The 15475-nt window shown below is 42.9% G+C and overlaps 1 protein-coding gene across 1 annotated transcript; it reads left to right on the forward strand.

The window, feature by feature from the left end:
* Nucleotides 1-559: 559 nt before the first annotated feature.
* On the forward strand, nucleotides 560-15078 carry ESD (esterase D). Its single transcript, XM_059822240.1, has 9 exons — nucleotides 560-596; nucleotides 1917-1992; nucleotides 2941-3029; nucleotides 4752-4850; nucleotides 7586-7710; nucleotides 8599-8718; nucleotides 10370-10468; nucleotides 12941-13108; nucleotides 14852-15078. The coding sequence occupies exons 2-9, from the start codon at nucleotides 1925-1927 to the stop codon at nucleotides 14930-14932; spliced, it is 849 nt and encodes a 282-aa protein (XP_059678223.1). The 5' UTR covers nucleotides 560-596; nucleotides 1917-1924; the 3' UTR covers nucleotides 14933-15078.
* The last annotated feature ends 397 nt before the right edge of the window (nucleotides 15079-15475 follow it).

Below are 15475 nucleotides of genomic sequence, written 5' to 3' on the forward strand. Positions count from 1 at the left end.
CTGTCAGGCAGCAGGTGCTATGAAGAATGCTGAAATACTGAGGAGAGGTAAAACATTTAAAATTTAATGATGTGGCGGCCCAAGTTCAGGCCGCTTCAGCAACTTTTTCCCCCTTGAGGTCTTGGTGGTTGAGGGAAAATAACGCTAACAGAAATACTTGCTGCCTCGAATAGTTCCGTAGTATCAGATTCTCTGGATTAACGTTTTATTTCTTTCATTTTACAGCTCAAGATTTTCTTCTTTAGAGCTGGAAGGCAACCTCTGCAGCACTGGGGCACGCAGGTGCCACGGCCGCGCCGCCGCTGCCCTCCGGCCCCGGGCGGAGGAGCGGGAGAAGCGCCCGAGGAGGAGGAGAGCACCACCCGCGGCCCCCCAGACACGGCAGACCCCCCAGCTCTCCCCAAGGACGCGCATTCCAGCTGGGCGGAGGCCGCGGAGCAGCCGGCACCAGGGCGGGCTGGAGGCGGCCGCCTGAAGGCCCCGCCGCGGGCCGGGGGCGGGCCGGGGGCGCGGGCGGGGCGGTGGGAGGCCGCGCCCGCACAGGGGCCGCCCCCTCGCCCGCGCCGTCCGCCGCTCGGCCCCGCCGCTCCGGCGCGGTAAGGGAGCAGGGGAGGGGGGCGCCGAGCCGGCGCGGGGGTGGGCGGCTCAGGGCGGGGAGCGCGGCGGCCGCGGCCGGGCCGGGGCCTCGCTGCGGGAAGAGCGGGGCGGCGGCGGCAGGCCCGTGCGGGCCCTCGGGCCCAGCCAGCGGGCGGCCGAGGGGGAGGGATCGCTGCCTGTGGGCATACCCGAGGGCGGGAGGGTGAAAACGGAGGTGCGGGGGAGCGCTTTGGTGCAGCGGGCAGGACTGGTGTGGAAACGGAAACGGGCGGCCCGAGCCGAGCCAGGGCCGGGCCCGGGGCCCTGCGTGCTGCTCCAGCGGCCCCTGGCTTGATGCTGCCGTCGGGATGGGTGTAACGCGCTTCTGCGTGGACGCCCTTCGACTCCGGCCCCGCGGGGGTGGTAGAAGGCAATGAAGAGGCCCAGAGGGCTCCCTGTGGTGCCTGGGTTTTCTTGCCCGATGCACCATAGGAGTGCACATGCATGAAGGAGGGAACGTTTTCATGTTGACATATGTTACCTGGTCTGACGTTACCTGGTTTCTCCTCAGGATTTCCTTGTGTGCCGACCCTCAGGCCTCTTCCCCTTTCAGCCGCCTAGGAGGCCTTACTCTCCATGCAAACTGTCAAAGTCTCCCTTTGTGTCAACCTTCCCCAGTTTCCTTAGCAAGTTTGCTACAAGTGCGCTCCCAGCTGTTTTAAAACTCCCCTGACTCTTTCTTTGCTTGTATTTTTCATACCGTTTCCCGTGGAATTAAGCCTTCTGCTTCTCTCTGAGGCCTGTGTTTCTGCCGGTCCTCCAGCCTTTTAGAACAAGGTAGTTAATTTCCATCAAAGATGATTACAGTCCTCAGTATTGTGGTTATTAGTGGCTGGATACTGGCACACAGAGAAGGAAAGATGGGACAGTTTTATCTCCTGCACGGTCATCATGGAGGTGGCAGGCTGGCCACTCGTCACAGGCAGCTCCAGGCTAAGCACAGCACGTGAGATTTCTTGTCCGGTAGCAGCACCGGTAGACAAAGAGCGAGTTACGGTTACTGCAGAAGTAAAGGTGATTGGAGATGTGGGTCTGTAGGAAAGCAGGAAGGCTTTGTCATTTCTGCTTGCAAGAGTTCAGCTCCCCCTCCCCTCCATTTCTATGGGGAAATAGAAAGTTAATGAAAGATCAGAAAGTGTTTGCAGGAGATTCTTTCTTCTGAAAATCTGTGACGTTAAACAAAGATGCTTTAACTTGTATTCAACTTTTCTGTTCTGATAACTCACTGTAAGTCCAGAAATGTTTTATTTTCAAGTTTAACTTGCTCCTTTGTTTTGCAGCTAAAGCCATGGCACTGAAACAGGTTTCCAGCAACAAATGCTTTGAGGGTTTCCAGAAGGTGTTTGAACATGACAGGTGAACACCACAAAAGCAGCCTAGATGTTGTGCATGGGGCAGTGAATCCATACTATCATTGCTGTCAGTGTTAGTCTGCAGGAAGATAGTGTGTTCTCACTAATATCTGTATTTCAGTAAGGAATGCTGTCTGCTGCTGCTTTGGCTGTGTTCTTGTATTTCTGTGTTAATATTTAACATGTCTAGTATACTTAGTGCTGCAGATCTGAGAAGGGAAGCCAGTATTTTTACCTTTGAAAATGAAGCTCCATTACTTTGGGGTGTCCTGTTTGCAGCACAGAGAGCCACCATGTGTACAGAGTTCCATTCACTCTACTGGGTATTTCATTTCTATGCACTCTTAAAAAATGCTGTGAGCAGACAGATGCAGTAGGTAGATTCTTGTTTGATGAAGATGAACAGAAAACCATTTGTTTGTTTTTCATTTCTGGTCCAAAGAAAAAAAAAAGATTAGTTATGCTTAGATAAGCTTTTATTGACAATTTTAGGCATTAGTATTAATTGGGCAATTGGTTAGTCTGTAGACTTAGCAGATTGAAAACCTCTCTTGCTGTGGCGTGCTGTGCAGTGTATGTTCTGCAAGTCATGTGGATGTGTTTTTCACTAAAAATTACTTTCCACTCTGATAGACAAAGCTCAAGTTCAATATTGCTGGGGTTCAAAATTCAATTTTCAAACTGATCCCGGTTAGCAGCACTGCAAAAATGTGGCTTATTTCTAAGTCTCTGTTTTAAGTATACTCAGAACAAGATAGGAAGGTTAGCTGTTGTCAAGAGGCTAAGGCCGAGTTTTAAAATTGCTTTTCACTTTATTTAACTTAGTTGTTATAATTCACTGACCAAGTCTCTCTTTGAATGAAATGCATTGATTCAACTTCCCTTTTTTTTTAATGTTAGTGACCTTTTTAATTAAGTAGTGGTGATAACAAGGCCTATTTTATTAATACAGTGCAGAGCTAAAATGCAAAATGAAATTTGGGATCTACTTGCCTCCAAAAGCAGAAACCAGAAAGTGTCCTGTGCTGTATTGGCTCTCAGGTAAGTAACATGAATTTTAGTAACTTAAAAAAGATAATCTTCAGCATGTTTAACCTACTGCGCTACAGTTACGGAAAACCTGATGTAGAGGTACTACAGTGGCAGCTCTTGCATTCTATAAAAGATGGTCTTCTGGAACACGCGTTTACTTTGAGTGTGAAGTGATAAAGTTGGATGCAGCCGGCCTCAGGGGGTAGCCTACCAGATTGTGTTCTAAAATGCTCAGTGTTCAAAATGTTCTACCCTTTTGTTCTAAAATGTACATACTTTTTGATCTAAACCATATATATTTAAAGGTTCTCCTGAAAGGCCTTCCCATTGGGACACCTCCTGCTTCCCTTTGTCTATGACAGACTGCTTCAGCTAACAGGATAGGAGGCAAAAGGGAGCAACTGGTGAACTTGGAAAGGGAGGTGCTGTTAGCTGCCTTGTGCAAGCACATCTAGAGTGAGGTAACCCTCGGGAATCAGAAAAGGCCAGGGCCTGAAGAGGGTCATGTGGCCGGAGTGAAGTTGTCTCATCCACAGCATTGTTTCTTCATCTCTCCAGCTCCTGCGTTGTTCTGTCCAGCTGCTGTCTTGCTGAATGTAAGGCAAGCTGGAATGAGACTATATGGACAAACATGTGCTCCCAGTTATCCTGGCTTTGTTCCTCTTCCCTCTTCCCTCTTCCTGTCGTCTCCCACAGAGCTGGGTCTTGCATCAAAAGTGCATAAATAACATTAAGGCATTGCTTTCAAAATGGTCAGATTTATGCTGGTGATGGCTCTAGGATTAATTAATTACATCTTTTTTTTTTTTTCCTGTTATTCAAAATGAAAAGCAGAAGCTCTGTCTGTTCTGTAATTTTAGGAGTTGCTTTACTGTGTCTTGTGTTTAGAAAGTTGGAGAACTGACTGGTAGTGTGGGGAGTATATTCCTTGTATGTATTCATTTCACAAAATAGCTAGTAGGTCTGATTTGTAGAATGACAGTGAGCTGGGTAAAAACATTCACCCTTGAAGTTGGAAGCATCAAAATTGTCTGAAGAACTCTGAGTCATGCAGCGCATTTATTTTTTGAATCTAAACCATGCTGTCTTGGCTAGCATATCAGTCAAATTAGGTTATTTTCAACTTGTCCTCATAGAAAACTAGAATCATTAACCCTCTCAAATGGCACAGTAAAGAAAAATTGAAATACTGGTGTGCAGATTATTTATTTGTAATTGGACAGTTGGGCCTGCTGCAGTACAAAAGACATGCATTGCTTTGGTTTTGGAGCCAGAGTGCTTACAGGCCTTTATCCTGTCTAAAGGACGTAGGTTTTGTCAGAACACATGTATAATTCTGTAATGCAAACAGAAATGGTGGTAGAGAGAAAAACATAGTTGCAGGGTTAGAGGTCAGAAGTTAACAATATTAACCTTAGCAACAGTGTCTGTAGTCAATGAATTTAAATACACCCTACTTGAGGAAACTGTATATGCCACATGAGTAGGCGCTCAAGGGGGTACAGAGTACACATTGACCTGTTTTTGATCAAATGTTAGTGTGATTAGGTGTGAAAGTGCAACTGTGTCTGTTTCTGTGAATTATTAAGTGTTGTTGAACCTAGTGAAAAGACTTCCATGTCTACAGAGATAGGAATCGCTCTTATTTTTCAAAACCTTTTCTGTCAAAAAGGTTTTTGAAACTGATATGCTGTGAGCAATGTGTAACCGATGATATTTTTATTTCTCTAGGGTTAACTTGCACAGAACAGAATTTTATAACAAAAGCTGGTTTTCATCAAGCTGCAGCTGAACATGGCCTTATTGTAGTCGCACCAGACACAAGCCCACGTAAGTTTTCACAAGAGATATGATAAAAGTCGTTACACTGAAGTACGCTGTCTTTATCCTCAAAGAATGGAGTGCTGCAATTTGCTACAAAGTGTGTGGCCCACCTGAGTCAAAATACAACCTCACCTCTATGATGTCTTGCATTGTTTGCTAGATTATATTGTCTATATTCTTAAAAACATGGTAGTGAAGGTTTGACATTTGAAACTATTTTATTGTCATGGCACTAAAACTAGAACAAAGGGGCCATTGAGTTCAGCATGAAGGAGGAGAGGGAAGAAAAGGAAAACAAGGGGCATGTGTTATCAGAGACACTTGCATGCACTTTGTGGCTTGCTGAGACTTTAAAAAAATCTGTGGAACTGTGTTGTCACACAAAGATGTAATGTTTAGTCTTTATTGTATTCTGTCTTCTAAAGCCTATTAAATACGTGTCTCCAGAGGATTCCAATACTTAGAAAAGCAAACCAGAAATGCTTCCTCCCTGCAGCTGCAATGGACTGCTGATTTAATGCTTTTTAAAATGATGTGCTGTTATTTGTATAAGGCTGAGTTTATGTGTGGTATGGGAAACCTGAAAATGGTGGATCTGTGGTTACTGGAAATACGGTCTTTTGGAGATTCAGTGTATTATGTTTACTATTTGCTGGATTCTGCTAAATGTCTCATGAGTGCTGTATACAAAGGTGGCAGTCTTCTAATATTTCCCGAGCTTTAGTGGGTCAGATCCGAGAACAGGTAATAGGGGAATGAAGTGATGGTCTTTCCAGAAAATATTTTTCACATCTAGGTTTTGCAGTTGTGTCAGGTCAAAGAACAGAAATATATGATTCCAATGAAGAAGAGGGACAGAAGAGCAAAAGTTGTGCATTAATGAACTTTACACTTCATTGTTGCTATCTGTTGCAGACTAGAGACGGGCAACTAGCCTTTGGATTAGTCACATTATGTCAAGATTAGAATTACCGTTGGGTAATTACACTGAGACTTGTTTTTGGTGTTGTCTGTGTAAGCTGTCTCTATCAATGTGAAACTGCATTTGCATAGTTCATTGCTTTGTCCATTTTCTTTTAAAACCCTCTTTGCAGCTTGTCTTTTGCCTTTTAGTCTAATAACTGATCAGGATTGCTCTGCTATTTAGGTGAATTTCAGTATGTGTTTCATGTTATACACTTAGATTTTAGCTCAGAGACCCCAAATGTTCTTAAATCTCTTTGAGCTGTCTGGAGAAACAAGTGAAGAGCAGTTCAAATGTAATCACAAATTAAGAGATCTGAGCATATGTAGAGAAAACGCTAATATGTGCTTTTTAACTGTGTAGTTATGACTACATGAGAATTACCTTCCAGGAGCTAGGAGATGTATCTGGATGGGGAAAAAGACTGCATGAAAACCTGAAATACCTGTCATTACAGACCCTCTGTCAGGCCCTGATAGACTTTATTTTTCCTTCTTCAGAGGGGTTTGGTTTTCCAGACAGGTATGCTGAGCAGTATTTTGCAGGTTCCTTTTCAAATTTCTTTTTTCAGGGTTTCCCTTAAGTTTCTTTTAGCAGAATCAGCATTGCCTTCATTGCTTGGCAGGACTTTCCGTGTTTCTGTCCACCTCCGAGGGACAGAAGATACCAGGCTGTTTAGATCCAGCATGTTGTGTAAGCACCTCCGGTCCCTGTGACTGCTGGACTGTTAAGTTACAAAATCACTCAGTGTTCAAGGGCACGTCACTGGAGCAAATTCAACTTTGATCCTTGTAAAAATCTGATTTCACACTGTGACAGGGTGACAGGTATGTCTGCACAAATTGTCAGGGACTGTCAAATTACACATGGATTTGCAGTGTAATCTGATAGTGGTGAAAGCCCATGTAATTTTGGATTGCAGAAATTAGGAACATTTTGGAGAAAGGGAAGCCATTATTTCCTGTCACATATACCTTGAAATATTACAGTCTGTTCTGCAAACCAGGCTGGTAAATCACAGGCTAATGAAAGGGAGAGTAAGCAAGGACTAGATGGGATATATTGACTTTCAAGGAGACATCTGCAAATTTAGTTTGAAAGTGTAGCCTTTAAAAGAGGATACAACCTTGCAGTTATTCAAAGAAGAAATTAGTTTTATGGGGAGTTGTAGGTGGGAGCAATGAAATGAATTGCAGAAAAGGTAGAGATATATACCTGAAAAATTATAGGAACAGTAAGTGTTATTATGCTGTTGAATCTTAAATTGGAAGGTGTAGCAGACGTTATTTGAAGCACATAAACTGGTCTGGACACACCATTTGGTGATATATGGTTCTGTCCTTCTGGGGGAAAGAAAATTTTCTACAGTTTCTGTTTCTCACATAGTTTCCTGTACTTGATAGGATGAGGTCTAATAACTGAAATAAGCTGATAGCACCAATTAAGAAGTGCCAACTTTTGAATAAGTCCCTGGCTAAATTGGACGAAGCTTTACAGAATTAGTTTAGGAGAGATCTGTATGTTACGTTTATTTATGAAGGGATACTGAAACAAGTTAGAAGTTGAACACATTTGTAGGTAATATGTAAGTTGCATTTTGAAAGTGTGGTTGAAATAACGCCTGAAAACACTGTACTAATGAATCAAATTGTCTGATAGTTGGAAGGGTAGAGACATGTTGATTGTGTCCGGAGTCTCTGATTTGTATGGTAGGTGTTCCAATTCCGAACATCTAGTAAAGGAAAGACAGTAACTATAGAAAGAATTTTCGTGGTAGGTGGCTGCAATATTGAAGGAGAAGATGAAAGCTGGGATTTTGGCACCGGTGCTGGTTTTTACGTGGATGCCACTGAAGATCCTTGGAAAACAAACTATAGGATGTATTCCTACATAAAAGATGAGGTAACTTTACTGCTGGGTTCAGTCATGCTCTCTGTTCCTAGCACCAAAGCTTGTTTGATAGTCTATGGATGATTGGTTGTTTTCTTGCTCTCCTCTTTTATAAAAATGATTTATTGTTTCTTTTTTTAATCTTTGGTTATTTCAGTGATTGAATTTACACAGTTGTTAGGCCCTTCGTCCCCAAACAGTTACCGTTGTAGAACTGAGGAGGGAGAGAACTTCAGCACAGAGGTGATAACACCTGGCTGGGCCTGAGCAGGAACTCCTTGAGTCTGCTTTCCTGCTGGAGATGCCACAGGGTTGGCCTACACTTCTAATCTTGATTCATTAATTGTTCAATCTCTGGTCTTACAAAATCTCTGCTCTGCTGCTTCTGAAGCAACCCACCGCATTTCACTGCACCAGTACTTCAGTTGTATTGCTCATTTAGACTGTTTTCACTATCTGTCTTGGGAGGGTGGGGTGGTGGCTTTGCTTTTGATTTTTCTTTAACTGGGTGTAAAAGGAAATCCTTGAAATATATATTAGAAAGGTCGGTGTCCAATTTGCCAGTCAGGTCACTTACAGGAGCACATATTTATGTATCTATTAAAATGAGACTATGTTTATTAGGAAATTCCTGTATCTTGTGTTACAGGGTTATGATGGATTACTACAGAGATACTTTGAGTTACTTATTATCAGTTGAATTGTTTCCTTTTGATTTTCGAGTCCCCTTCAAATTGCTTTCAGGCTGTGATCACAAATGTCAGGCTAGAACCAAAGATGTGCCTTTGGTTTCAGTGGCTTCCTGGCATTAAGTTCTTTGTGTTAGTTATTTGTGTGCTTTTTTTCCTAAGCATATTCAAGTTGCTTTAATGTTTTTATGACACTGTTTTTCCTTTACAGCTGCCTAAACTAATAAATGCCAATTTTCCAACCGACCCTGAACGGATGTCTATTTTTGGGCATTCTATGGGGGGTCATGGAGCTCTTATTCTTGCTCTGAAGAATCCTGGAAAGTACAAAGTAAGATATAATTAGGTTATATGATGTATACTAAGGCTTATACAGATGTCTATAAAAGTGAAGAAAGAAAACATAATAACAAGTTCTGTTATAGCATTAAATGTATAAATAGTTTTAGTGGTAGCAGTTCATTGATACCTAGTATTAGAATATGGCAAATTGCCAGAAGCACCACTGTGGAATGTGAGTATCAGTGAGAAAAAAAAAATCTGCAGATTTTAAAATTTAAGAAAGGTTCAGATTCTTTTGGATGACGCTACAGCTCTTCCAAGCCAATTGTTATATTTAAATGTTAACAGGGTCCTTCTAGATCTGTAGTTGTGTGATTTGCTATAGCTTTTCAAATCTTGTCTTGTTCATTTTGGAGCTTTTATTACCAGCAAACCTTTTCGTCACCATTATATGTGTGTTTGCTTAGAATTTACTATGGAGTCTATTAACTCCAACCGATAGCAAGTGTAATTGTAAGAACCTGAACTTCACACGGAATAGTACCTGGAGGACATCCCCCCACCTTTTTCCCCCCCTGGAGATTTGCATGTCAGCTTTCCTAAAGATTTTTGGAGTATTCGAGGTACCTGAAGTTGTGTTCATTTGTATTTTACTTGAACCTAAATCAAACATGCTGGAACTGATTTGCCTTTCCTTTATACTCATGAGGGTTGAGAGAAATTTTGTTGTTCTCTTTGGCGATACACTTGTGTAAAATGCATTTCTGAAGGAGAATCAGGCATTGGTGTTTGAGAGATGAGGGGCTCTGCTTTTGTGGATCAGTCCTTTCATGGACTGTCCTGGCCCTGCACTTTGTGGTCAGCTGCTGCAAAAATGGAACTGCATTTTTGAAAATAGCATAACATTTGCTCAGTGTCATTAGCTTGGCATTGTAAGAGAGTTGAATGTAAGACAAAGCTTTATTTTTATCTCTCCTTTTTATCTTTTGGAGCCAGTAGTTCAGAAATTTCCATTTTCACTGTTGGCACTTAACTATTAATTGTATTATCTAAAAGAATTAAACATTAAATTGAAAAAAACCCAAAATCCAGGAGAACTGGCAGTGGCTCAGATGGTTTGTTGCTATTTCTTGCAAGACATAAGAGCGGTAATGTTGATGTCCCAGGGCCAAATCCAAACGAAAAATGTAAGAATAGGGCTTGGACTTCTGACACCAGTACCTGGAGTTGTGATCTGAAATGCGCTTTTCTTGACCCCTGATCCTGGAGGTACCTAAATTCATGAAACACTGTTGCATGCTTAGACTGGCTGAGCAGCTCCATGCCAAAATCCAGTGGGAGGTGAAATGGTCCCACACTCTGACCATGCTGACCCAACAGTAGACTTGAGATCCTTCTCTGCTGCTTAAGGGAATTCAAGCCAACATCTCCCAACAAGGAAAGGAACAGGGCATCTAGCCCTGCCTTTTGAAGCTTGGCTGTTGTGCAAAAAGGAAAGCAAAACTGTGGGGCTAGAAAGAACAAGTAAGAGGAAAGTAGGATAATGGTTAGGGCACGTAGCTCAGAGGGTTGGTGGGGGAGTCCTGGGTTCTGGCAGTAACTTCAAAACAATTTTTGAAAAGGCTTTTAGTTTTCTTGTTAGTTAGCAGAAATTACTTTTCTCAATTCATACTTTTTTTTCACACTTTCTTTCTGAACAGTCTGTATCGGCATTTGCTCCTATCTGCAACCCAATTCAGTGTCAGTGGGGGAAGAAAGCCCTTGGTGGATATCTGGGATCCGATGTCAGCAAATGGGAGGTACGTGTTGCAACTTGTAGTCCTTCAATAACGCATGAATGAGTGATTTGTAGATAGATCACAGCAGGAGTCCAGAGCAAAACTCTGGGGTGCCCCTGGGCTGGTTCTGCTGTTTTACTACGCCCTTAAGCATGGGTAAGTGTTGTATGTTTCTGGTGGCTGTGACTTGCTGTTGCCTGATGGTGCTTATAACAAATTTAATGAGATAGAAGGCTCTCATCAAATTGACTAAATTCCTCCCTGTTTTATGAAGATCTTAAAATCTGGGCTAAAAAGAATTATGAGCAGTCTGAGACTTTCTCTAACACATGGAAGCAGTGAGAAGTTTAAAAGAGAGTTAGGCTGTGGCCTGTTTCTCAAAAACTCAGTTCTCAATGTACAAAACATCTGTTTTTTGTAGTATCCTGAAAAGAGAGACTGCTTCAAACTGTTCAGAGACTGATGAGCCTCATGGTATCTGCAGGGGCAGCCTTTTGGAGGCAACCCGCTGGATACTTGGAAATTGGTATCCCCGTAGATTAAAACAGACTAAGTTAGGTCTTAGCTCCAGGGCCCTAATTTTGAAATATAAGTAGTCGTATATGAATTGCTAAGATACAAACATGTTTGTGTGCATGTTGCTGCATTATTTGGGCAGCCCTTCAGTATTTTTGATCTCAGCATAAACATTGCACTGTATCCCTAGAATTAAGTTAGAAGGGATCATCGTGACCAGGTACTCTGATTTCCTTGTAAATAAACACAAGCTGCAGTTAAATCCCTTGTAAATTGGATTAAATTATCTCTTAGGAAGACATCCAGGTCTGATTAAAACACTACAGGAATGGAGAGCACTAGCTGCTTTCACAATTGTTAATAGAGTAGTTTGTATATTTAACAATCACCAGTTAAATCTGCTTACGCTTAACATAATAAATTTATTTTGCAAAAATAACATGTTTTCTGGCCCCCTAACTTGCTTTGCAGCTCTTCTGTAAACCCAGTCCAGTAGATCAACACCAGGCATCAAGAATAGACTGAGACCTGCCTTTGGCGCAGATTTTACCAGCGGTGTTCCTCAGGGTTCAATTCTAGGGCCAGTCCTGTTCAATATATTCATCAACGATCTGGATGCAGGAGTTGAATGCACCATTAGCAAGTTCGCTGATGATACCAAAGTGGGAGGTGCTGTTGACTCTCTTGAGGGACAAGATGCCTTGCAGAGAGATCTAGATAGATTGGAGCACTGGGCTATGATGAATGGGATGAAATTTGACAAGTCAAAATGCCAGATTCTGCACCTAGGACAGAATAATGCCGGGCAGAAGTATAAATTGGGAGAGGAGTGACTGGAGAGCAGTCCTGCAGAAAGGGATCTGGGGGTGCTGGTCGACAGCAGGCTCAATATGAGTCAGCAGCGTGCCCTGGCAGCCAAGAGGGCAAACCGCATCCTGGGGTGCATCAAACACTTTATAACCAGCTGGTCAAAAGAGGTGATTATCCCACTGTATTCAGCATTGGTGGGGCCACGCCCAGAGTAATGGGTGCAGTTCTGGGCACCACAATTTAAGAAGGATGTGGAGGTCCTTGAACGTATCCAGAGGAGGGCAACAAAGCTGGTGAAAGGGCTGGAAGTAATGTCCTATGCGGAGTGGCTGAGGACTTTGGGCTTGTCTAGTTTGGAGAAAAGGAGGCTGAGGGGCAACCTTATTGCTCTCTACAGCCTCCTGAGGAGGGGAAGTGGAGAGAGAGGTGCTGATTTCTTCTTCTGATATCCAGTGACAGGATGTGTGGGAATGGTTCAAAGCTGCACCAGGGGAGGTTTAGACTGGACATTAGGAAGCATTTCTTTACCGAGAGGGTGGTCAAACTTTGGAACAGGCTTCCTAGAGAGGTGGTCGATGCCCCAAGCCTGTCAGTGTTTAAGAGGCATTTGCATGATGCCCTTAATAATACGTGTTAGTTTTTGGTCAGGCAGTTGGACTAGATGATCATTGTAGGTCCCTTCCAACTGAAATTGTCTAGTCTGTTCTATTCTATATATAACCTCTGATCTCCATCTTTCTGTTAAAAATTGCCATGTGTTACACCAGTGTTTTGACCTTTAGCTGCCAAAATAGTTACATCAAGATACCAAGTTATTTTGGCAGGATCTAGTATCTGTACAAGTATGTGAATCAGTACTAGATTATACTGCTGTTCTTCAATTCTGTATGAATTTAGCCCCCGGCTGGATGTTCTGTTTAGTCCAAAAATGATGTCAAACTGCCAACTTGGTAATTACTTAGATCATAGCATTTGCCCTTTATGAAACATGGGTATAACTTTTTAGTTGTCTGGAATTGCCCCAGCTTTTTGCTTTTCCAAAGTGTAATTTGGTGTCCTGATCAGTATCACCCAGTAGTCTATATATGCCATTCTTTTCTTGCAGTCAGCAAATTTGACCCAGTCTAGCGTGTGTAACTGAATGTTGTTTCTCTTTTATTCCTGCAGGCATACGATGCTACACAGCTTGTGAAGTCCTATCCAGACTCTCACCTGGACATCTTGATTGATCAGGGCAAAGATGACCAGTTTTTATCAGCAGGCCAGTTACTGCCTGATAACTTCATCGCTGCATGCACAGAGCAGAAAATCCCAGTGGTCTTTAGACTGCAGCAGGCAAGTTGCTTCTGCAGTCCTTGATCGTTGGGTTGTTGCTTTGTGATTTTGGGGTTTATGTAACATGTAGCAAAGAGGGTGTCTTTTCACTAGGCATGCTTTTACTTACCTGCAAGTCTGTCCCTGGCCAAGTGAGGAAGAGGATGAGAGTTCACATTTTCCTTAACGTCAGCCATCAAGGAGATCAGATTCAGCTGCATTTCACCAGTAGCAGCGGTCATGATTTTAGTTTCAACAAGCCAATCCATTGATGGTAACTCAAGCTGCCAGTGGTTGGCTGAAGAAGCAGCATTAATGATTTTTAATAAGTATCACAGTCACTGTACAGGCAGTGACAGATGTTGGAAAAGGACCTGGGGGTGTTGGTCAACAGCCGGCTGAATATGAGCCAGCAGTGTGCCCAGGTGGCCAAGAAGGCCAACGGCATCCTGGCCTGTATCAGAAATAGTGTGACCAGCAGGAGCAGGGAGGTGATCGTGCCCCTGTACTTGGCGCTGGTGAGGCCGCACCTCGAATCCTGTGTTCAGTTTTGGGCCCCTCACTACAAGAAGGACATTGAGGTGCTGGAGCGTGTCCAGAGAAGGGCGACGAAGCTGGTGAGGGGTCTGGAGCACAAGTCTTATGAGGAGCGGCTGAGGGAACTGCGGTTGTTTAGCCTGGAGAAAAGGAAGCTGACGGGAGACCTTATTGCTCTCTACAACTACCTGAAAGGAGGTTGTAGTGAGGTGGGTGTTGGTCTCTTTTCCCAGGTAACAAGTGATAGGACAAGAGGAAACAGCCTCAAGTTGTGCCAGGGGAGGTTTAGATTGGATATTGGGAAAAACTTCTTCACTGAAAGGGTTGTCAGACATTGGAACAGGCTGCCCAGGGAGGTGGCTGGGTCACCATCCCTGGAGGTATTTAAAAGACGTGTAGATGTGGCAGTGATGGACTTGGCAGTGTGGTGTTGATGGTTGGACTTGATGATCTTAAAGGTCTTTTGCAATCTAAACGATTCTATGATTCTATGTACTTTTGCTGGATTCCTTATGTGTACTGTGGGTATTGTCTTCAGCATAAAACTTTGTGATTTAGTTTGCTTGTGTTTGTGTGAATCTGGAAAAGTGTGGAATTGCTTGAAATCCTAGATTCATTTAAACACCCAGGTGGAAAGCTTGCTCTTTCCTATAGTGCAGCAACCTGGAACAGCACTGTCCTGAGAGCACTGGAGTCTTTGTCACTGACAACTTCACGCCAGACCCAGTGAGGGACCCAGCTGTGGAGAATGAGGGATTGTCCTCTCTGATTTATCATAAGCTCTGCACCAAAAGATATAGTTAATGCTGACAAAGTGGAGTTGTTCAGAGGTTTACATGTCATTTTAGCATAGTGCTGGAGCAGTGATTCAGTCCTGGGCTGTGTTCTGCTTATACCTGTGTTTTACCGGTAAGGCAATGCCAGTGAGGGGAACTGTTCTCTCAAATTGCATCTTGCTCTACACTTGCTGTTACCATCTCTAACTTGCATGCCCAGATCAGGGCAGGTTAAGGTACATTCTGTTTGTTTAGCTTCCTAGTGTTCATATATACTTAACCTGTTAGTTAGGTATCCTTTACAGTTTTTATATGTAATACAGGTATCTTTGATTTCTTAAAGCAGATCAAACCAGAAGTCATTAACTTTCCTAGAAGTGAGCTTAGCATGATTGCTTTGTCATGAACTACATGTATTTGCTGATTTCTTGTTGTTACTGTTCTTTCCTAGGGTTACGATCACAGCTATTTTTTCATTGCTACATTTATTAATGACCACATCAAGCACCATGCAAAATACCTCAATGCTTGAACCATTTGGATGGGAGCATCGTCTGTCCAATATGAATCAAGGGATAGAGGTGAACTAAACAAAAATCATTTGCTGAAGTAGTATCTGTAAAATGGAGCTCTTCTGATTGTACTGCTAAGAAAAAATAAAAGTCCCACTTAATTTGATGTGTGTGCTTTAGAGTAAGTATTTTGAATGTTCTTGCATGCTTTGAAAACTCTCCACACCATGAAGGTGCATGCTGCATTCCAAGTCAAAATGGAAACCAGCAGATGAGTTAGTTTCAGACTATGAATGTGGGTATGTACTTGGGACCTCAAGACAGTTTCTAGTGCAACTCTGTGGAGATGATGAATAACAACAGCATGCCTCATCAGCTAATTAAATACCAGGGTTCACGTCATCATTTAATGCTGAAGGAAGTTGTTAGTGGCACAACCAATGAAGCTACTTAATTAATCTAAAGTGTTTGGGGTATTTTTCCTTGTCCTGTCTAAATACATTCTAAGGACAAAGTCTGGTGGAGAATACAGACAGAAGCTTGTGCAGAGTGGTTTACTGTCC

Source organism: Gavia stellata, chromosome 1 (genome assembly GCF_030936135.1).
Source record: "Gavia stellata isolate bGavSte3 chromosome 1, bGavSte3.hap2, whole genome shotgun sequence".
NCBI lineage: Eukaryota > Metazoa > Chordata > Aves > Gaviiformes > Gaviidae > Gavia > Gavia stellata.

What these genes read in the sequence shown, in the direction of transcription:
- ESD (XM_059822240.1), top strand. Translation starts at nt 1,925, where the DNA reads ATGGCACTGAAACAGGTTTCCAGCAACAAATGCTTTGAGGGTTTCCAG. An exon ending in CGCACCAGACACAAGCCCAC is followed by an intron (nt 4,851 to 7,585) that starts GTAAGTTTTCAC and finishes TTTTCGTGGTAG; the next exon opens with GTGGCTGCAATATTGAAGGA. An exon ending in TGGTCTTTAGACTGCAGCAG is followed by an intron (nt 13,109 to 14,851) that starts GCAAGTTGCTTC and finishes GTTCTTTCCTAG; the next exon opens with GGTTACGATCACAGCTATTT.